The 24,069-nt window shown below is 35.4% G+C and overlaps 1 protein-coding gene across 1 annotated transcript in view; it reads right to left on the reverse strand.

The window, feature by feature from the left end:
- The window catches only part of BBS9 (Bardet-Biedl syndrome 9), a 445,423-nt gene that overhangs the window by 333,827 nt on the left and 87,527 nt on the right, over positions 1–24,069 (reverse strand). The window contains exon 6 of the mRNA XM_029925279.1: positions 4,395–4,569. Within this exon, the coding sequence (XP_029781139.1) occupies positions 4,395–4,569 (175 nt within the window). The remainder of the gene's footprint in view (positions 1–4,394; positions 4,570–24,069) is intronic.

The raw sequence follows: 24,069 nt of genomic DNA on the forward strand, positions 1-24,069 counted from the left end.
GAAATGGGCAGAAGACGAACAGACACTTCTCCAAAGAGGACATCCAGATGGCCAACAGACACATGAAATGATGCTCAGCATCACTTATCATCAGGGAAATACAAATCAAAACCACACTGAGATACCACCTCACGCCAGTCAGAATGGCTAAAATGAACAAATCAAGAGGCTACAGATGCTGGTGAGGATGTGGAGAAAGAGGCACCCTCCTACACTGTTGGTGGGAATGTAAACTGGTGCAGCCACTCTGGAAAACAGTATGGAGGTTCCTCAAAAAACTATCAATAGAACTTCCCTATGACCCAGCAATAGCACTGCTAGGGATTTACCCAAAGGATACAGAAGTGCTGATGCATAGGAGCACATGTACCCTGATGTTCATAGTGGCACTTTCTACAAGAGCCAAATCATGGAAAGAGCCTAAATGCCCATCACTTGATGAATGATCAAGAAGATGTGGTATATATATACCATGGAGTATTACATGGCAATGAGAAAGAATGAAATATGGCCATTTGTAGCAATGTGGATGGACCTCGAGGGTGTCATGCTAAGCGAAATGAGTCAGGAGGAGAAGGACAGATACAATATGTTTGCACTCATAGGTCTAACAGGAGAAACCTAACAGAGGACCATAGGGAGGGAAAGGGGGAAAAAGAGTTGGGGAGAGAGAGGGATGCAAATCATGAGAGACTATTGAATACTGAAAACAAATGGAGGGATGAAGGGAGAGGGGGAGGGGGAAGAGGGGTAGTGGTGATGGAGGAGGGCACTTGTGGGGAAGAGCACTGGGTGTTATATGGAAACCAATTTGACAATAAACTATTAAAAATTAAATTAAATTAAAATAAAATAAAAAATAGAATAAGGAAGGCTTAATTTTGATGTATTTGAACAGTTTGGATTCATGCATAATAAAAATATAAAATAAAATAAAATAAAAAGAAAAGCAATGCTCAAAGTATGTATCTTAATTAGAATCACCTAGAGTATGTGTTTACAATGATGATTTCTGGTTCTTACCCCCAAAACTGCTAAATCAAAATCCAGTGTACTGGTAACTGGGAATCTGCAAGTGTGCATTTTACAACAGGCTGCCCACTAATATTTGAGACTAATATTTGAGATTCTCAGCCTTCATTACTCTTACCTGAATATAACTGAGCTTGTTTTAAAGTAATTAAATATCAATATCAAAAGTGAAAACAAATTGTCTTATAAGTCTTTTATATTAACTGATTACATTCCATTAACTGATTATAAATAGATGAAGCCTCAAAAGAACAAACCTACAGTTTTCATGCTTCCTCCAATCCTAAATTGCACCAGTGATTATCATTTAATTTAATCTATTAAACTTGAAAGCACATATAAATGTAATATACTATTTAACATTATAAACCCTCTTGTCATCATTTCACAATAATCACATATCCCATGCATTTTTACCATAATAAAAGATCCACTAATGGATAAGGTGTGCATTTTTACTTCTAGATGGGGATGGATTTAATAGATTGGTATGTTGGTAAATTACCACAGTTCAAAGAGAGTGAGCTTCTTTGAGATTAAACTTACACATTAAGGAAATCTACACATTGCTTCCTCATCCAGTCACTCCTGAAGTTATTACCAAGTTAATTCCTAGGCACATATTTCAAAGACTAAGTCATAGAGCATTCAAATCTTTGTATTGTGACCTCAGCCTAGCACTGCCAGTATCCCTTCTTGGAAGGAGTTGAGGCACAGAACTGGGTGGAAAGCTGAAAAGCAGATCTCCTCAATATTGCTTAAGCTCTGGCAGGTTTGAATGAATTATACAGATATTTTTCTCAACCCCTCAAAATAAGTATATTTTATTTCCTACCAGTAGCAATGCCACAATTCATTCGTCCCCTTTGGACAAGAGCCATAGGAGTTAAAAAAGGAATATAATATAATGATACACTACCTCCATTAGTTAACTTCTCCTTAGTTACAAACATTTGCTTATGTTCAGAGTTTTTAATCTAAGAAACCTTGACAATAATTCACAAAAGGTAGATTGCCACTTATGAAGGGGATACTGCATTAACTTGCTATTTGTACAATATTGAAACTTGAAGACAAAAATTTATACCTGTTGCCTGGTGAATTTATATTTTCTTCCTTCCTTGGGAAAAATCATGCAACCAGGAATAATAAAATGAAAACCTATAATGAAGTGTTGCTTAGATGTTAAGTTCTAAATGTTGCCATCAATAAGATAACAACAATAAAGTTACTGAAGATACCATAATCCTCCAATTCTATTTCTTTTCCCAGCATGAATTTGTACTTTCATTTCCCTATTCTCCCTTCCAACAAGAAACACACACTCCAAAAACTCAAAATCTTAATTTTTATTGAAATTTAGCTGGTAGAGGAGACAAGGTCTCTCAAACACAATTCTCCCAAATCAATAAGAATTTCTAGCAAAAAAATATCAATGGTTTTCAAAGGGTCATTTTCATACTTCATTTCCACTATGAATTGTTCTTTTAAAAATACTCATAAAAACACTTGTATTTCTTGCCAGTATTCTTCCTATTTCACATATTTTTTATAAAAATCATTCCATTTATGCATCTTTGTATCTGGCTTTTTTCACTCATACTATACTTTATTATTTTTAATTCAGGAAAACAGTCACAATAATTAATCAGTATTTTCTATGGGGTGGCAACTTGACATACATTCAAGCTTTTAACAAGCTTATCAAAACAGCCATTATTCCCACAACTACATGGGCAATTAATCTTTGACAAAGCAGAAAATAATGTTCAATGGGGAAAAGTCTCTTCAACAAATAGTCTTGGGAAAACTAGAGAGCAACATGCAAAAGAAGCTGTGTTATTTTCTTACATCATACACAAAAATAAATTCAAAATGGATTACAGACCTAAATATGAGGACTGAGACCATAAACATTCTAGAAGAGAACAAAGGCAGTAACCTTTTTGACATCAACTGTAGCAACTTCTTTCTAGATAGAGCAAAAATAACCTATTGGGACTACATCAAAATAAAAAGCTTCTGCACAGCAAAGGAAACGATCAACAAAACTAAAAGGCAACCTACAGAATGGATGAAGATATTTGCAAATGACACATCCAATAGGCTTAGTATCCAAAAAATATAAAGAACTTACAAAACTCAAACTTTATAAAATAAATAATCCAGTTACAAAATGAACAGAAGATGTGAACAGACATTTCTCCACAGAAGACCAACAGATGGGCCAACAAACACGTGAAAAGATATTCATCATAACTTACCATCAGGGAAATGCAAATCAAAACTACAACGAAATATCACCTCACATCTATCAAAATGGCTAAAATCAACAACATAAGAAACAACAGGTGTTGGCATGGATGTGAAGCAGAAGATACCCTCTTGCACTGTTGGTGGGAATGGAAACTGGTGCAGGCACTCTGGAAAACAGTATGGAGGTTTCTCAAAACGTTTTTTAAAAATTTATAAAGGTTAAAAATTGAACTGTGCTATGATTCAGCAATCATACTACTGGATATTTACTCAAAGCATTATTTATAATAGCCAAGATATAGAAGCAGCCCAGGTGTTCATCAGAAGATGAATGGATAAAAAAGATACGTATATATGTATGTGTGTGTGTGTACAGATGTACAATGGAATATTATTCAGCCATTACAAATAATGGAATCTTGCCATTTGCAATGACATGGATGGAGCTAAAGAGTATAATGCTAAGTGAAATAAGTCAGGCAGAGAAAGACAAAATACCATATGACTTTACTAATATGTAGAATTTAAAAAACAAAACAAATGAGCAGAGGGTAAAAGAGAGACAAATGAAGAAATAGACTCTTAATTACAGAGACAAAGTGACGGTTACCAGAGGAGAGTGAGGTGGGGGGATGGGTTAAATAAGTGATAGGGATTATGGAGTACACTTGTGATGAGCACTGGGTGATACATGAATTGTTGAATCACTATACTGTATACCTGAAACTAATATTACACTGTATATTGACCACCTGGTATTAAGAGAAAAACTTTAAAAGCCAAAAAAAAAATAGCCATTATTATCCTCTTTAGAGCCAGGATAAGGACACTGACCATCAAACTGCTGCATGTAGCAAAATCAGGACTCTAGTCCAGGCTGGCCTCTCTCCAAATCCTTTCAATCTCTGCACTACACTGCCTTTCCAATACTTTACAACATGTAAATGGTATCCTCTAAATCACCACAATTACAGTTTTATTAAAGAAACTAGTCTCTTTTTCAATAGTCAGTCTTTTTGTAAAAAAAAAAAAAAAAAAAAAAAAGAATTAATCAGCAATACACAGACCAAAAGTCATGATTGCAAAGATTCAACATCCAAACTTACTTGTAACTTTCCACTTGTCGGCAGGAAGAGACAGTAATGAAGGAATCAGTACGAGAACTGTAAGCAAGAGGACCAGGTAAAAGTGAACCAGGGAGAAATCTCCCAAAAGCATAGCTTTCCTGTTCAAACACCATCAGCATCCCATCCATAGACTGGATACAAATTAAATCTCGACCTAAAGAAAAATTAGAGGAAATTAGGTGATCTTTCTTTTTATAACGGTTTTCATTTACCACACCCATTACAAATATGTCATAGTTAAATTTTTCTTCAGGGTCAATACAAGCAGTTTAAAGTTTAAATTACAAACTGATGAAGTTATCAGATTACCATATATCAGTTTATATATACATTTCCCAATTTTTAAATTATTCAGATGTCTATAATTTTAAATACACTTATTTTCATTTACCATATGCTAAAATCTCTAGCTCAAGAAAGATAACCTCTCAGAACAATCATGACTCTTTGTAAGATATCATTTTTTCCAAAATCAGAAATTCACCAAAAACTGTTCAGCAGCCGCTACTTCTCTTCTTCACAGTATGTCAGTCTCATGCTTTCAAATGATTAGACATCAGTCAAACACAACAGACCAAATCCACCAGTATTACACAAATCACAGCATTAACCACTGCTGGGAGTGAAAAATACTAGTATTGAAAAATACCAATCACTGATTGTTTTCTGCCCGAGAAACAGGCAGAACATCTATAAAATACATATTAAATAACTCAAAAAAGAATAGCATTCTGGGTTCAGTCTGGGCTCCAAGTAGGAGCAATTACTAGCTCTATCCATCTGAAAATGAGAAATGTCATACTATAAGGTATTAGGAGTTATTAAATGGATTTAATATAGTTTGGTATTGCTCAGTCATTTGCAAAAAAAGGACTTGTGCCAGAGATGGTTTCCTTTAATAGCCATTCTTTTGATACCTAAATTATCACTAGACACATGGCCACACAGCACACAAGCCTACTTTTCCTATTTCAGATAAAAGCCTATTACACATACAATTATATGATTATGTTCTTGCCTGTGAGACAGGAGCAGAGGTGATATGTACATCATCCAGATATGCCCTTAAAAGGACTGAGTATACACTCCCCACAACTTTTCCCAGCATGATGGTGGAGCTGGAATAGGTATTGGCCTCACAGAAAAAAGCCACATATTGAAGATAACAGGCCCCTTCCCCTCCCCACTACAGCCTTGGTGGGCTACTTTATCTCCAGGTGGTTAATTATGACAGAAATAAACATCTCTCTTATTTCTTATTTAAACCATCATTAATTTTTTATCTATGGTAATGTAATCAAACATATGTATTATAAATAACACAGAACATATCTGAACCTAAAGATCCAATAGCATTGCTGACTCTTAAAATTTAGTTTCATTTGACTGGACCCTGGTACCAAAAAACAACAAGGTATAGAAGACACTGGAAAAACTGGGGAAATTGGAATGTGACTGCATGTTAGAAGAAATTAGGAACTATTATTTATTTTCTTAAGTGTGATCATGGTGGTGTGATTATGAAAGAGAATGTTCTTTTTGGGAAATGCATTCTATTCTATTTATGGGTGAAGTAGCACAAGATCTGTAACTTGCTTTCATGTGGTTCTTTAGAAAACATCAGTGTTTATACACATACATATATACATTGACAACTGATGACTCAAGACAATAGAAATATGGGTGTTCATGTTACTTTTTCCAGTATTCAAGCTTTTGCACAATAAAAGTGTAGGCAAACAAAATGTAGCATTTAAATATATAATTTTTGTATATAAATGCACTTTCTTAATGATCAGGGATGGAACTGAGCATTAGTGAATTGAGTGGGACCAGGGAGGAGAACAATAAATTTAATCCTAATAAGTCAAGAATCAGAGAGATGAAGAAAAAAGAAAGAATCAAAAAGACAAAAGAAATCCAATCAATGAAAATTTTATGCAATGACTGACCTTTGATGGAGAATATTACTGTAACCAAAATGTATTCTTGATATCTGTATTATTAAAGAATATGAGGTCAAAGTATGTGTATTTCCAAGCAGAAGTGCCAACAAAATTTTAATTCATTTCAGTACACTGAATGTCACTGAACTATAAATCTTCAGACTCCCAAAGACCTAAAAGAAATGATACTCATAATGTGGGTTCCAAGACCACCAGCATCAGCATCATCTTGGAAATGCAAATTCTAGGGCTCCTCTCTAGATCTCCTAAATCAGAAACTCTGGTGTTAGGGTCCAGCAACTTTAGGTTTTATCAAGCCCTAGAGGCTATCTAATGTATGCTAAAGTTTGACAACTACTGCCTTAGCATGGTAAAACAAAGACCTAGAGCATGAGAAAAACTTGAGCCCCAGGGAAAACTTGGCTCCTGAGCATGGTACTATATGAAGTCTTATTTCCTAAAACTCCAGCAAGATAGAAGAGAGTGCATATACTGCAATGTCCACATGGGCTGCCTCTAGAGTCAGTGGGTTTTGATTTGGGTTTTCAGTCTAGCTGCACCAATTGTTAGCTGAGGGCTGGGCTCAAGTTTCTCAATCTACAAGATGGCATACCTACCTTAGTTAGCTATTGTGAGAATTAAATGGAGTAATGTATGGAAACTAAATTGAACAGGTGGCAAATACTCCATCACATTATTACTTGGTAAGTATTTTCTAAGTCTCATACTACATGTTGTATTAATGTTTAACCACCTGCTGATTCCCACATACACCATAATGGTGTATGCTTCCTTGATTTTGCTTATATTATTACCTTTCCCAAAAATCTCTTACATTTATTCTCCTGGTCTAAGGAATATTTGCTGGCAGCCTCTTGGTCATTCATTTGCCTCTCCTGCTATCTCTAGCCATGAAATATGAAGGTTTAGATATGATTTATCTAAACCAATTAGTATCACTAATCACAGTGACTGGTTCGGGGATACGTATAATTTACAGCCGAAATTAACTCTCTAGGTTTAGCTAGAACTAGAGAAAAATGTACTCTTCCCCTGGGACATACGTGAGAAAGATAAACTCTCAAATCACAGAGGCCATTTGGCTTTCAAAAGGAACAATTAAGGGCCACAGAAGACAATGTTTGAGCCACAGCAGCAGGCCTCTCTTGGAGCCAAACCTACCTGGGAACTCTGAAGGCAATAAATTCCCATAAATATTGAAGCCACTTTGAGCCACTCTGTCCCTGAATCAAGTTGATCAACCCATTTGTCCTCTGAGAGACATCACAACCTTAGGCTCATCTCTCCCCCTCACCAATCTTTCATATGTGATCCCATCTTCACCTCCATCTTACAACTAATCATCAACTGAAATGACCTGTTTTTGTGTCTTGTTCACCCTAGACTAAACTCAAAGGCAGGAACCATGTCTTACTCATCTTTGTAAATCCAACAGGTTTAAAATGCCTGGCACATAAGAGATACACTAATAAATGTCTATTAAACTGAAGTAAGCTAGGCAAAATAATTTATTCATCTAAAGCTCAGATTGGCTGAGATTTTATTCTATGTGTTTCACATACTGCATTTGAAGTATGTGAAAAATGCTTTATTTATTACAATCCTGGCTGCTGATATTCAGAAAAATGTAGGGATCAATCCAAAACATTACTCAAAAATAAATAAATAAATCCTTCAAATCACTGTTTTGGAAGCCACTTCAGAATACATACCAAAGGCTCCCCTTACAGATAATGGGAACAAAAAGAACAGTCCAGAGAAGCTATGAAAGTTTTGTAGTGCTGATAGAATACAGCCAACAGGAATTCTTCATAAAAGCGATAGGATTTCAGGAGCTATTTAAATGACCTAGCCCTGAACCGTACTCAAAGAGTACTTACCACATGCTCAGTATTCTATTAGAAGCTGTAAGAAACATAGAACAACAGGAATAAAAATTACTATTGACATTTACTGAGCACCTGTTCTATTCTTTCCTTTGTACTAAACATTTATCCAGAATATTAGCTATAATCTTTAATAACTCTAAAAGGCGAACAACAGTCCCATTTGACATGAGAAGACTGAAACCCACAGAGCTTAAATAATTCGCCTCATGCCAAAGAGTTAGAAAATAACAGAGCTAGGACTCAAATCAAAATCTCACTCTGTTATATCTTATATGTTCCCAAAGAGGCTCCATTATACCATACTAAATCCATTTTAAAAATTAACATAAGCTAACATATAAAAATCTAAGTGTTGTGAAACAGACTAAGTACTACAGAAAATCAAAGAGCTTCGTTACAGTGGACATCCTGGGGAAGATTTCATGAGGTAGGATATATCCCTAGAATGAGAAGGATAGGTATAATGAATAGCATTTAAAGGTATGAGTAGAGAAAGTTTTGGGGAGGGAAAAGGAACATACTGGAAGAAGATGCAGAGGCAATTAGACTTGATCCAGTGCAATGTAACAAGTTTTACCAACAGGGCATGAGACTAAAAGCAAGCAGTAGATTGAAAAGATGACAATATCTTAATAATGCTTCTCAAAACTATACAAAGAAATAGAAAATACTTTTAAAGTTGAAATAATTAGGAAGGTTGGAGATTCAGCAGAATTTAAAATCTGGATGTTTATCCTATTGATCTTTAACCATGATGAAAGAGAGCTAGCCACTGTGATTTGAAATATTATTTGCAAGATCTGGGAATAAGTTGAAAAAGGACTTAGCAAAATCATCCGAAAGGATATTAAAAATCATTATTTTTTCATTTTCAAAGGCAAAGAAAAATTTTGTGTATGTAGGAATGGGGAGGTAGAAACACGAAAGTTCTATTATTGCAGCCTTCCAAAATGAACACATTAAATACTGTGTCTCATTCCCTGGTGTTAAAATATCATGTAGTCTAGCCTTTAACATGATGCACAAACATGTCAAACTGACTGTTTAATTAATAGTTTTCTCCACTAAAGTATATCATATTCATTAAAATGGTGATTCCACTGTGTGTGCATGCATGATGCATGTGTGTGTGTGTGTGTGTGTGTGTGTGTGTGTGTCCCTGTGCTCAGAAGTTCTTTCTACCATGCATGACCCAAAGCACTTTCCATCATTCACTATTATAGCAACAAGGGCCCCATGGAGGGCAGTCCTGAACACCATTTCCTCCATTTCTCCGTTGTCTTTTTCTTCCTGTGGAATCTACACAGCAGAGTAACTGGAATGGCATACATGAAAGAAGACTACCATTACTCAGCATGCTACATGTTTTCTGAATCTCTCTGTGCTCATATTTCTTTTACACATTGAGTAAAAATACAAGTGAAGAAATGCAAACGTGACCTGTGGCCAAGCATATATTGCAGTTCAGTGTGCAGCTGTCAAAAATACTTGGTCTTTCTCCAAGCCTGAAAAGCACATGAAAAACAGCTGTATAGGTAGTCAAAAAGGCAGACAGGAAACATCAAGAGACTGATACATTAGAACAGAAGAATCCAACAGTCTGTGGAACTTCCGCTTGCTCCTTTTACACATGCACACACGGAAAAAATTTTTGTTGTTGTTGTTACAGAAAAACTGAAACACTAACTCATTAATCTTTATTGCAAACCTAACTCAAAAACGATACAACATGCGTGCTATGAGCAAGAACATAAAAATGTTAAGAGTAAAATTTCAACAGATACTGACCTAAAAACAAATGGTGGATGGATTTCTAGGGCTTGGAGAATTTTAAATTCACCATTAAATATCATTTTTGTACATTCTCATTCATTTCATCATATAAATAAAACTATCATAGTTTTGAAATACATGATACTATTTGATTATGCTTAATAATTAATAAGTGGCAATTAACTGAATGAAAGAATAGCTAGCTTCTTTCTTACTACTCTCTCCCTTGTGTTTTTTTATTTGACATTCTAAAAGCAATTAGTGTCTGATAATAATGTAATATTCAAGTAGACTCTAAGTTTAAAACCAGAATTATAAATAAATAAAATTTAAAACCCTAACCAAACAGAGGAAATCAACAAATAGAACACATGTGTTGAGCTAAATAGCTAATATTTTTAAATATGTACCAGGAAAAGTTACACAAATTCTCAACTATTATTCAAGAGTTTCCTCCAATAAATAACTTCATGAGTCTAATTGCTTTAAGACTCAAGAAAATAAAAGTTGAGTCTACATACTAACTCTTCCTATGAACTTGCCTTTTGACATTTTAATGTGTCTCATTTTAATAGGTACTTTAATAGCCTTACAAAGACCACTAGTGTGTGTTCCACCAAGCCATTTATCACAATTTTCCCCTTAAACTGTGAACAAGTTTAATAACATATTATAAAGAAATTACAACCATTCATTAAATTAGCATTATATGTGATGGACTCAATATGAATGCAATGCTAGAGTTTAAAACAAGGCCCTAAACATAATATTATCACTTGCATAAGATATTAGGTGAATTACTTTGTCCAATGTAATGATCATGAAAGGTTTGATAACATTCTCCAGAAATCACATTCATTAAATGAATTCCACAAACATTCACCGGACACCTAGTATATGCTAGGAGAGACATAGCTGCTACCCTCAGAAAGCTCAGTGAGTATGGGAGTTAACCAGTTAAATATTATAATTATGTAAGGACAGATGCATATTAGACTAAGTTAAAAGGCAACGCAGTTTGATTAACAGTGTCTGGAAGAATCAAGAAAAGCTTCAAAATGGAGATAACACTTGGGTCTTGCAGGTTGAGAAAGTTTGGACCATCAGAGAAACAAAAGTAGAGGGCACACTGCACAGACACATGGATCATAAGAGAACGACACTGGGAAAGGTAGAGAACAATGAACTCTGGGAGAAGGTGTTAGGTGGAGGGAACTGCTGATGAATATGGCAGGGATGCTCATCAGAAATGACGGCAAAGTCACAATTTGAGACCAGAGTTGCTGCATCCTTATTTTAGCCCTGAAAGCTCTGCCAGTTTCCTCAATGTAAAGCACTGGTATGAAAAGATTACATGATGCTGCTGTCAGGATAAAATACAATAAAAACATATAGTACCTGATCCTGTTAAGCATTCAATAAATGATAAGCAAGTAAGTAATATTATTGGATTGCCCTCTTCCTTACAGACCAAATTATGTGTGGCGGGAGGGGGGGAACCTTTAAGCTGAGGGGGAAAAATGTCCTTCAGAGCAAAAAGGACAAGTTTAATGTAGAAGGAGCACTCATACAATCAGAAATTTATCCTTTTTGTCAAAGCAAAGGGTCTTAAAATTTTAAGAACTATGGAAAATCTTTCAAAACTTAGGTCTATGTGAACAGCTGACTATTCAAGATGATTTTTTGCCTATTTTAAGTTAACGTTCCTCAAAACAGCAATTTCCCTAACATTAAAATCTCTAGAGAAATGTACTGTGAGTGTGCCAGAAAGCCCTACCTGGGAACACACTGTCTCTGCCTTCTCATCGTTCCCCCAACATACACGTATCTATAATCTTCCCCCACCTCTCTTATTAATGTTTTATGCAGGATTACCCTGAGTGACATAAGAAAGACAAGACCGATAATGTCATACAAAATGCTTCTTAGCAGCATTCCTTTCTTCTCTCTCATCATTAAAAAAAAGAAAAAACTTAAAAGAGTATAATGTTAGACATATAATATTTTTTTAATTTTTTAATATTTTTTATTTATTTTAGAGCATAAATTAATAAGCAAGAAATCCAAATAACTCTTTAATGTGTCTGCTAAATGAACTTTGACTACTCCCTCTCTTCCAGTCCCAACCACCAGACACTTCAGGTAACATAAGCCTGCCCTAAATGTCCTTAAGCATTTCTTAGTCTAGTTCAGTTCATCTCAGGTATCATTCCCCTCCTTAACCTCACAAAATCCTACACATCCTCAACCTCCAGAATACAACCCCATCACTTCGAGGCCTTCTCCAATACCCTCTAGGCATAAATAACCCAGTTTCCCTCTATTCTTAGCACATTCTGCATCACTCGCTATTACTACTGACAATACTTTTCCTGGTGATATGGCAAAATTTGGCATATCTCTCTCCCATCTCCAACTTCCATAAATGTAAATCCTTGAAGGTATTTTGCTTTCATTATCTAGCTCATAGTATTGAGTGCAACCCCTTACATGTTGGGACCGAATACATCTGTTCAAGTCAACTAAAAAACCATGATGAAATTAAAAAACCATGTCAGACTGTAGTACAAGGTACAAGGATGCCAATGATCCTCAAGTGGGCCAAGATATTTAACAATATCACCATATTCACAAGAAAACACCTTAAGATCTGGCAGTATGCTTTATTTACCACATCTCCTCACCCCAAATGGCCTCTCATATATAGTAGAGTTCAACAGCTCAATAAATATTTAAGTGAATGAATGAATGAATGGTGTCAAAGTAAAAATGGCATAGTAAAGGCCCTGAAATAATTAGTTTTAATATGTGATACTTAATAATTATAATTCTAGGGTCACCTGGGTGACTCAGTCAGTTTAAGCATCTGACTCTTGAATTTGGCTCAGGTCAAGATCTCAGAGTTCATGGGATTGAGCCTCAAACTGGGGTCTATGCTGATAGTGCGAAGCCTGCTTGGGATTCTCTCTCTCTCCCCACCTCTCTCTGCGCCCCCCCCCCCAACGTGTACACTCCCTCTCTCTCAAAATAAATACTCAAAAAATAAAAATAAATAACAATTGGAATTCTAAAATTTTTAATGTTTATTTATTTTGAGAGAGACATAGCATGAACAGGGTAAGGGCAGAGAGAGAGGGAGACACAGAATCGGAAGCAGGCTCCAGGCTTCCAGCTGTCAGCACAGAGCCCGATGTTGCGCTTGAACCCATAAACCATGAGATCATGATCTGAGCTTAAGTTGGATGTTTAACCAACTAAAGCCATCTAGGCGTCCCAGAATTTTAAATTATTTTAGGCCTTAGTACTACAATCAGGAATCAAAGTACTCATTGTATGCCCAAAATTAGATATACTGAGAAAGATTGAAGAAAGGGAAAAGGTTAATGATAACTCAGCTCCTAAGAAAGAGAAACTACAGGAGTAACTGGGTGGCTCAGTCCCGCGTCCGACTCTTGATTTCAGCTCAGTTCATGATCTCACAGTTTGCGGGATCTCTCTCTCTGCCCCTCCCCTGCTTGGGCACACATGCACATTCTCTCTAAATAAATAAACAAACACACTTTAAAAAATAAGAAAAAAGAAACCTCTAATGGAAAGGCACAGAAAATAAGGGTGGGGTGTGAGAGGACCCCAAAAGGAAAATATGGAAATGAATGTGAAAACCACTCAACCATAGAGAACTGTGGAAGCACAAAGAGAACACCAAAGGGAAAGAATAATCTTTAGATCCATCAATATTTCATAAAACTCCAACTTCAAAAACACACACAGATTAAACCCTAAAGCTTTAGGAATTATTAGAACTCTGTGTACAATCTCCTTTTCTGGGTAATATGAAACAAGGGATTATTACCAGAGGAAAAGTACCCAAAAGAGAATAGTGAACAGGATACTCTCTGGCTATTACCTGTTCCCAGAGCAGAACTGTGTATCAGAAAAGAACAAGTTGGAGAAAGCATCAGGTGCAGATTAAGGAATTAATATATATAGTGGGAAGAGCAATGATTTTGAACAACAAAAAAAAAAAAATGATAAGGTTTTGAATCCTGGCTCTGACACAACCTAGATATGTGGCTTTGGCTACTTTGTTTAATTCAGGCTATTTCTTCAAAGGCAAAATAAGCTTTATCACAACCTCTATACCTCATTGGGTTGCTGTGACTATTAAAGAGAACATATGCAAAATACCCAATTTAATATCTGGAACATGGGAGGAATCATGCCAATCTTAATCCCAAAATCTGCATGTAAAAATAATAATAATAAGTAACTTCCCTTAGTAGCTACACTTATCTGTCTCAGATAGTTTAGCCATTTAGTGTCACTTCATAGATATAAAAGGGTAGAAAACATCTCAGGGGAAGTTAGGACAAAAGGTGACCAAAGTTGGAAATGGTTCAATTCCAATCTCTATTTGTGAAAGGACTTGCTAAAAGCAGTGATTCCAGGTTCTTGAATTTCACTGATCATCATCAGTTGTCAACCTTGAGAACCGCCCAGTTGGAAGATTTTTTTTAAAAACAGAGACTATTATCATCAACATATAATTAAGACAATATAATACAAATCAGTAGGAAGTAGAAAATGAGAAAATGTTAGCACTAAGTACAGCCCTTTGAGCAATTTTTTTAGTTTTATAAAAAATTTAGTACATTAGCTATTTCTCTCATTGCCTTAAAACCATTCAAAACTTTAACATGGGATAGTGTTTGAGAACCACTATTTTGTCCCAGCTTTAACCACTGATAAAGAACTTTCCACACTAACACTGAAGAGCCACTATTGTAAAGAACTCAGAAAAACAAGCACAGAAAGTTTTTCCTTTACAAGAACAAAGGAAAAACTTGTTCCAAAACCTACTCAGGCCTAGGTGAGGAAATAAGCATTTTCCACAGACATTTTGGCTTTTTATAATCTCACCACTATCAGGCTTTTGGAATCCACAAGTGAGGCAAAGGCTCCCTCTGCTGACAAGTAGAAGAGATTCTAATCGTATCAAAAGGCAGTTGACTTTTTTAAAATCTTCCCAATATTGACTGGATGTTGCATGCTCTTCCTATTGTTTATCAAAGACTAATTTTACTGTATCCCCTAAAACACTAGAATATAGCTCCATCTGATATGAACATGAAAGAGATATTTAACTAGGTAACACTCAGTATTTCAATAAATCTTTCTAAACCAGCTTTCAAACTTCTTGATATCTGCTCCACGCTCTAAAGGTGAACTGAGCTATAATGTGATACAAAGAGGAAATTAAACAAAGAAAGCTAAAGAATTAAGAAGGGTTTCAAGAGATTATATAGAACACAGGTAGCATTCTATGAATTCATTGATGATCTCTCATAGAAATCTCATTAAATTATCAGAAGCAAATTAAAAACTTCAAAATCAACAATGATAGCAGTTTACAAGTGCTAGCACATAGATTAGGAGCATATCCAACTCTAGCAACTATTCTGTAACTTAGGACAGTCAAAAGCTATCCTTCTCGTATGATTAGAGACAGATTGAAGGCTCAGGAAAGTTCAATGATTTGTTAGGAACATACAGCTGAGAAGTAGCGGGGCAGGAACACAAACTTATAAATCTTCTAATCTCTAGTCTTTTTCCTCCAAGTGAAAAGTAAGCAAAAAGGAGGTACTCTAATGACATAATCTCTAAATCTCTTTCTGATTACAAATTCAGCATGGTCTATCATCACAACTGCACTTCGTATGCTTATAACTTTCATCACATTTAAATACAAAATGTCAACTATTTCACTTTGACAGACAAAGCTTGATATAACCCACTTGCTGTTTCTTTGACATAATGTCTTTCTTTTTTTAATTTTTTTTACATTTATTCATTTTTGAAAGACAGAGACAGAGTGTGAACAGGGGAGGGGCAAACAGAGAGGAAGACACAGAATCTGAAGCAGGATCCAGGCTCTGAGCTGTGAGCACAGAGCCAGATGTGGGGCTCAAACTCACGGACCATGAAATCATGACCCGAGCTGAAGTTAGATGCTTAACCAACTGAACCCAGGCACCCTCCATAATGCCTTTCTTTATTCTTGTCTTATTAACAAAGAACTGATTGCAAAGATAAATTAAATAAATTATTAAATAAGTATATGAGAATAACAGATAAAACCCTAATTTTCCCACGAAATTATCAAATGTTTATTTAAAAAAACAGTATTTAAAAATAAATTTTCTTTATGTTTATTTTTTTAAAAAGTAAATAAAATTCAGAAGTCAAACAGTAAATGAAAGTGAGAACCCAAAAAGGTAAACAGAGCCTCTGGGGCATTTTCCTAAACTAGATAACTTTCAGCTTCAGTTTTCATGGTCTCAAATAACATATGGTAAAAGAAAAAACCTTGGGGCCCATTCTATATAGGGAATCTAATTGATCCTGTACATTATCTCCCTCCCCGCAGTAGAAAGCTAAAACCACACAGGGCTGTACCCTCAATGTAAGGAGAACTTAGAAATAGCATTCCCCCTCAAGCCAAAGAGAAAGCAAAATAAAATGCACATCCAGAAACTTGGAACCACATGAAGGGAAAAAAAATTCTCCTAAAAATTCATAAATCCCAAGCTGATCTTAATGTGCATTTTCAGACCAAATTCACTCTATTGGCTTGCCCAAGAAGCCTTAATCTGTGAATTTAGTATAAAGGGATCCTGGGTTAACAGAACAACCAAGCACCTGACAAAAGAAAACTGAAATCTCTGAAGGAACACACCAATCATTCCCATGGACCAGTTCCAAAGAATATGACCTCACAAGCAAAATCACAATATACAAGAAATTGAAGGCAATAAGAGCAAAAGACAGCAAAAATAATAAAGAGCAGAATCAGAACTATGAAAACTTCATATACTAAAATTATAAACAGAGAATACAAAATATATTTTACATCTAAAGAAATAAAAACAGATATTAAAAATCTGATCAAGAGACTTATCTGACCACATTTTAATATAACTTTAGAAATAAAAAATATAATAATTAGACTTAACAAAGTTAACAGAATTCCAAAAGTAGTTTCAATAGAAACTAGTCCATAAACAGCAATGACTTAGGAAACAAGAAAATAAAGAAATAATCTAGAATGCACTAATGAGAAACACAGAGACAGAAAAGCAAATGGACTTAAGAGACATGAACAATAAGGGCGCCTGGGTGGCTCAGTCAGTTGAGCGTCCGCTTCGGCTCAGGTCATGATCTCACGGTTCGTGGGTTTGAGCCCCGCGTCGAGCTCTGTTCTGACAACTAGCTCAGAGCCTGGAGTCTACTTCAGATTCTTGTCTCCCTCACTCTCTGATCCTCCCCTGTTCATGCTGTCTCTCTCTGTCTCTCAAAAATAAATAAATAAATAATTTTAAAAAAATAAAAAGAGACATGAACAATAGAGGAAGATGGCCCAACATATATCTTGTTGGATTTCCAGTAAGAGATAATGGAGAGAATATGGAAGAGGGAATACTCAAAGTAATAATGTGAGGACTTTCCGCAATTGTTGAAAGGCACCAATCCTAAAATCTAGTTTTAGCCAAATAAATTCTAATTAGGATAATTAAAAATGAATCCTCCCTTAGATATCCAATAGAGAAACTGCAGGACACCAAAGACAAAGAGACTCTCTTAAAAGCAATAGAGAAAAGACTGATTAACTAGCAAAAGAATAACAGCTATACTGAAAACTTACTTCTTAACACCAGTGGAAGCCAGAAAAGCAGACAGAATATCTCTTGTGTAAGGGGCGGGGGGGAATCATTGTATATACAACCTTTCCTTCATCTACCCCCCAAATTTTAATGTAATAAAATAAAGATTTCATTCACAATAGTTACCAAAGCAATTAGGTTCCTAACACATTCTACAGATCTTCCATAGGAAGGCCAAATTAAGCAATATACCCTTAAAATATAACATCATTAACATGCCATCTTTTCCTTAGTAGCACTTATGATTTTAAACCCACTTTTAGGATTATCTACTTAATGTTTATCTCCTTCTCCAATTTAATGAGGTCACAGATCTCTATATTTGACTCACCACTGTATCCATAGTATCCAGGGTGCCTGGCACATAAATGGAAGGAAGGAAGGAAGGAAGGAAGGAAGGAAGGAAGGAAGGAAGGGAGGGAGGGAGGGAGGGAGGGAGGGAGGGAGGGAGGGAGGAAGGAAGGGAGGGAGGGAGGAAGGGAGGAAGGAAAGAAAAGAAGATGGAAGGGGGAGGATGAAGGGACAGAGGGGAGGGAGAGGAGGGGAGAGGAGGGGAAGACAGAGGAAAAAAAAAAGGAAGGAGGCAGGGAGGATCTAAACAACAAATTAATAACTAAAACAGATAGAAAGTACAATTTGTACTAAAAGACACAGAAGGACAGCTAAATAAATAGTAAGACATATTATATTCCTGGATGGGAAGAATCAATATCATAAATATGTCAGTTATGCACTAAAATCATGTATAGATTTAATACAATGCCAAACAAAATTCTAGCTTGATTTTTTTCATGGAACTCAATAAATTATTTTTTAAACTTGAGGCAGAAGTGAAGAACAGCAAAAATAAGCCATTAATTTTTAATTTTTTAAACATTTAGTTATTTTTGAGAGACAGAGACAGAACATGAGAGGGGAAGGGGCAGAGAGGGACAGAGACAGAGAATCTGAAGCAGGCTCCAGGTTCTGAGCTGTCAGTGCAGGGCCCAATGCAGGGCTTGAACTCATGAGCCATGAGCTTAACCATCTAAGCCACCCATGCACCCCCTTTTTTGTTATTTTTTTAAAGCTATAAATTTTTTAAAACAAGAACAATGAAAAATGGTTGGCCTTCCCACATATCAAAACATAGTATACATAGTGTACATTAATTTTTTTCAAATACAGTATTGGCACTTCTTATAGATACAATATTTATAGACAAATAAATCAAGGACAAGGAATAGGACCTAAGAACAAATTAATGACTATATAGGGATTTAGCATACAAGTGGCATTCAAAATTATTTTAAAAAATCATAAATGATGCTTGGACAACAGGATATAATTTGAGAAAAAAATAAAATGGGAGCTTTACTGTATACCATATCTAACAATGAACTCTAGAAAATGTTAAAAAACATATGAAAATACTATAGAATTATAGTATAGGAAAGGTCTTCATAAGAACAATACAAAGATCAGAAGCCATTAAAAAAAAAAAAGGCCAAAACATTTATCATAAAAAGTTAAAACACTTGTACAATTAAGTGAATGAACAGAGTTAAAAGTTAAGTTTAGGGGTGCCTGGGTGGCTCAGGCAGTTAAGCGTTTGACCTAGGCTCAGGTCATGGTCTCACAGCTTCTGGATTCGAGACTCGCATCAAGCTCTGTGCTGACAGCTTGGAGCCTGTTTCAGATTCTGTGTCTCCCTCTCCCTCTCCCTCTTCACTTCCCCCGCTCGCTCATGCATGCTCACTTGCTTACGCTCTCTCTCTCTCTCAAAAGTAAATAAACAGGGGCCCCTGGGTGACTCAGTCGGTTAAGCGTCTGACTTCGGCTCAGGTCATGATCTCACAGTTCGTGGGTTCGAGCCCCACATCGAGCTCTGTGCTGACAGCTAGCTCAGAGCCTGGAGCCTGCTTCAGATTCTGTATCTCCCTCTCTCTGACCCTCCCCTGCTCACGCTGTGTCTCTCTCTCAAAAATAAATAAAACGTTTTTTAAAAAAATTTTTAAGTAAATAAACATTTAAAAAATTAATTAAAAAGAAAAAAAGTAAGTTTAAAAGTTAAAAACCAGGGTGCCTGGGTGGCTCTGTCAGTTAAGTGTCCAACTTCAGCTCAGGTCATGATCTCACAGTTCATGGGTTTGAGCCCGATGTCAAGCTCTACACTGACAGTGTGGCGCCTGCTTGGGATTCTCTCTCTCTCCCTCTCTGTCTCTCTCCCTCTCTCCTTCTGCTCCTTCCTAACTCACACTTTCTCTGCCTCTCATAATAAATAAATAAACTTAAATAAATACATGTTAAAAACCCATTATTTACAGGTTGTATGTCCATGGACAAACTGCTTAATCTTGCCAATACTAAATTTTCTCATGTCTAAAGTAAGAATATTGATCTACTTTACAAGGGTTGTTTTGAGAATTAAATGAGAAAGTTTAGGTTAAATCCTTAGCATAGTCTTAGGTGCTACTACTTCAAATAAATTTTTACTACCATTTCAAATTGTAAAAGTACAACAGCATGTCCATTAAATGGAGATTTTAAACTTTTTTTAAAAAATCGTTAATACCTGCTGTTGGTATAGATATTACACATATCTGTGAAAAGGGTAGATTGGGTCATCTCTGACATAGGACAATTTATAATGTGAATCAAAAGCTTTTTGTCCCAATTATCCAGTACTAGAATTTTATCATAAAGAAATACCAGAGACAAACACTCATAGAGATTCAAATACCGGTAATTATAACCAAGCCTTTTTTTTTTCTTATTTTAACTTGAACTTTATTGAGGCATATTGACATATAAAATTGTTAAGGTATTTAAAGTGCATATCAGGGTGATTTGATATTGTTACACAATCCTTAAACAGAGGTATTCCAACCATTAGTTAATTATCAACCATCATCTCACAAATTTGTCTTTTTTTTTTTTTCTGGTAAAAACATTTAAGTTCTACACTCAGCAAATTTCAACTAGACAACAGTGTTATCAACTATAGTCACCATATTTTACATTAGATCCTCAGACCTTATTCATTTCATGGCTAAAAGTTTGTACCCTTTTGCCAATCTCTCCAGATTTCCCCTACCTCGCAGCCCCTGCAACCACTTTTATACTCTCAGTTTTCCATGAATTCTTTTTTTTTTTTCTTAGATTCCACATAAGTGACACCATGTAGTGTTTGTCTTTCTATGTCTGGGTAATTTCATTTAGCATAATGCCCTCAAGGTCCACACATGTTGCAAATGACAGGATTTCTTTGTTTCTCCTGGCTAAATAATAGTCCCTTGTAAATATCTACACATCTCTGTCCATTCATCCACTGATGGGCACTTAAGTTGTTCTGTATCATGGCCAGTGCAAAGACTGCTGCAGTGTACGTGGAAGTGTAGAAATCTCTTGGAACTCCTGTTTTTGTTTCCCTTGCATAAATTCCAAGAAGTGGGATTGCTAGATCATATGATAGTTCTATTTTTATTTTTTTGAGGAACTTCCATACTCTTTTCCATAGTGGTTGCACCAATTTGCACTCCTACCAATAGCACATAAGGTTTCCCTTTTCTCTACATCCTCACCAACACCTGTTATCTCTTCTCTTTTTGATGACTGCCATTCTTACAAGTGTGAGGCAGTATCTCACTATGGTTTTCATTTACATTTCCCTGATGATCAGTGATGTTGAGCACCTTTTCATGTATTTGTTGGGCATCTGTATGTCTTTGGAAAAAATATCTATTCAGTTCACCCATTTTTTAATCAGATTTTTGGGGGATTTTTTTTCTGATGATTTGTATGAGTTTTTCATATATTTTGGTATTTAATTCATTATCAGATATATAGTTGCAAATATTTTCTCCAGTTCTGTCTGACTTTTCATTTTGTTGATGGTTTCTTTTATTGTACAGAAGCTGAGTTTGATATAGTCTCACTTGGTTGGGGGGGCATTGGAGGAAAGGGTTGTACTTAGGGAGTGCTTACTTTTAAATTTGCAAAAAAAATCGTGAGTACATTTTTGTTATTGTTATAAAAGTTGTAATGATACAAAGAAACTGCCCCCTCTGGCCCCACCCAATCTCGCTTTTCTTTCCAGAGTTTATCATAAAATGTAACAGAAATAACAAATCTGGATGGTCATCACTTTCTCAATAAGAAAAATGTATGCTAGTTACTCTCCACTACTCTTATTAATACTCACTTTTGATCATTAAGCAACTTTGTTTTGAGTATAAAATTTCGAGTATTTTTCTTTCTCTTCTGATTTTTGTGGTGCTAAAAAGTTCTTTTTTTCTTTCTAGTTTTATAAGAAATAATATCTGAAAATTATTAGGAGGACAGATCTAAGAGTTCTCATCACAAGGAAAAAACTTTTTGTTTTCATTTTTTGTGTATCTATATGAGATGACAGATGTCAATTAACCTTAGTGTAGTAATCATTTCACAATATATGTAAGTCAAATCACTTATGCTATACACTTTAAATTTATACAGTACTATATGTTTCTTGTTTATTTTGCTTTGTTGCCTTTCCTCTTGGTATCAAATCCAAAAAATCATTGCTTAGACTCTGTCAAAGAACTTACATCCTATGTTTTCTTCTAGGAGTTTTATGGTTTCAGGTCTTACAGTCAAGTCTTTAATCCATTTGGAATTGCTTTTTGTATGGCATAACACAGAGGTCTAGTTCATTCTTTCGCATCTGACAATCCAGTTTTTCCAACACTATTAATTGAAAAGACTATCCTTTCCTCAGTTGTATTTGTGGCTCCTTTGCCATAAATTAATTTCTGAGTCTCTATTTTGTTCCATTGATCTATGTATCTATTTTTATGCCAATAACATATTGTTTTCATTACTATAGACTTCTAATATAGTTTGAAATCAGAAAGTATGATACTTCTAGCTTTGTTCTTCTTTCTCAAGATTGCTGGCTACTTTCGATCTTTTGTAGATCCATATGCATTTTAATGTGACCATAGAAATTTAAAAGGAAAATATTAGAAATAATTCCAATAGAGCTATATCATAAAATACTCTATAATCACTCAAAATTATATCCATTAGAACATTTACTGACTTAGTAAATACTCATAATACTGTTAACTGAGAAAAAGACCTTAAAAGAATAAGTACAAATGTCTATCAACTGAAGAATGGATAAAGAAGATATGGTGTATATATATATACCATATATACATATATATATATATATATATATATATATGTGATGGAATATTACTCAGCAATCAAAAAGAATGAAATCTTGCCATTCGTAACAATGTGGATGGAACTAAAATGTATTACACTATGTGAAATAAGTCAGGCAGAGAAATACAAACATCATATGAATTCACTCATATGTGGAATTTAAGAAACACAACAGATGAACCAAGGGGAAGGGAAGGAAAACTAATATAAAAACAGAAGAGGAGGCAAACCATAAGAGACTTAAATATAGAGAACAAACTAGGGGCTGCTAGAGGGGAGATGGGTGGGGGGATGGGCTAAAAGGGTGATGGGCATCAAGGAAGGCATTTGTCAGGCCTGGATATTGTATGTAAGTGATGAATCACTGGGTTCTTGTATGTTCACTATATGTTAACTAACTTGAATTTAAATAAATAATTTTTTAAGAAAGAAGAAATACAATATGAATCCAGGTTTATTGCACAAAAACTCAAAAAGTAAAAAAGATTAAATAAAAACACTAAAATGGTCTTTCTTAATGATTAGAGAGCTTTCAGTGACAAGAGTAGAGATAATTTCATTATGCTCCTGAAATAAGCTTCATCCAAAGTTTTCTACAATTAATATGCTACTTCAATTAAAAAAAAAAACTTAGAAGGGGCAGGAATCTATCAAATGTCCTACCACTCCTGAAGTTGAAGTATCACCAATGAATGGCTTTGCTGTGGGAAATAAAGATTAAAGTTTAGGCAAATATATGTTAATGATACTGGAATTTAAAATAAAAATTGTGGGGAAGAAGCCCAAATGAGTGGCTCAGTTAGTAGCACATCTCGCCAACTCTTGATTTCAGGTCACGTAATGATTCCAGGGTCTTGGGATGGAGCTTTGCATAGGTCTCAGTGCTGAGTGTGGGGCCTGCTTGAAATTTTCTCTCTCCCTTTGCCCCTCCCCCCGCTCACGCTCTCGTGTTCTCTCTCTCTCTCTCTCTCTCTCTCTCTCTAAAATAAAAACTAAAATATTTTAAAATATAAAATAGGGGCGCCTGGGTGTCTCAGTCGTTAAGCGTCCAGCTTCGGCTCAGGTCATGATCTCATGGTTCATGGGTTCGAGTCCCATATCAGGCTCTGTG

This window comes from Suricata suricatta, chromosome 2 (assembly GCF_006229205.1).
Source record: "Suricata suricatta isolate VVHF042 chromosome 2, meerkat_22Aug2017_6uvM2_HiC, whole genome shotgun sequence".
Taxonomy (NCBI): domain Eukaryota; kingdom Metazoa; phylum Chordata; class Mammalia; order Carnivora; family Herpestidae; genus Suricata; species Suricata suricatta.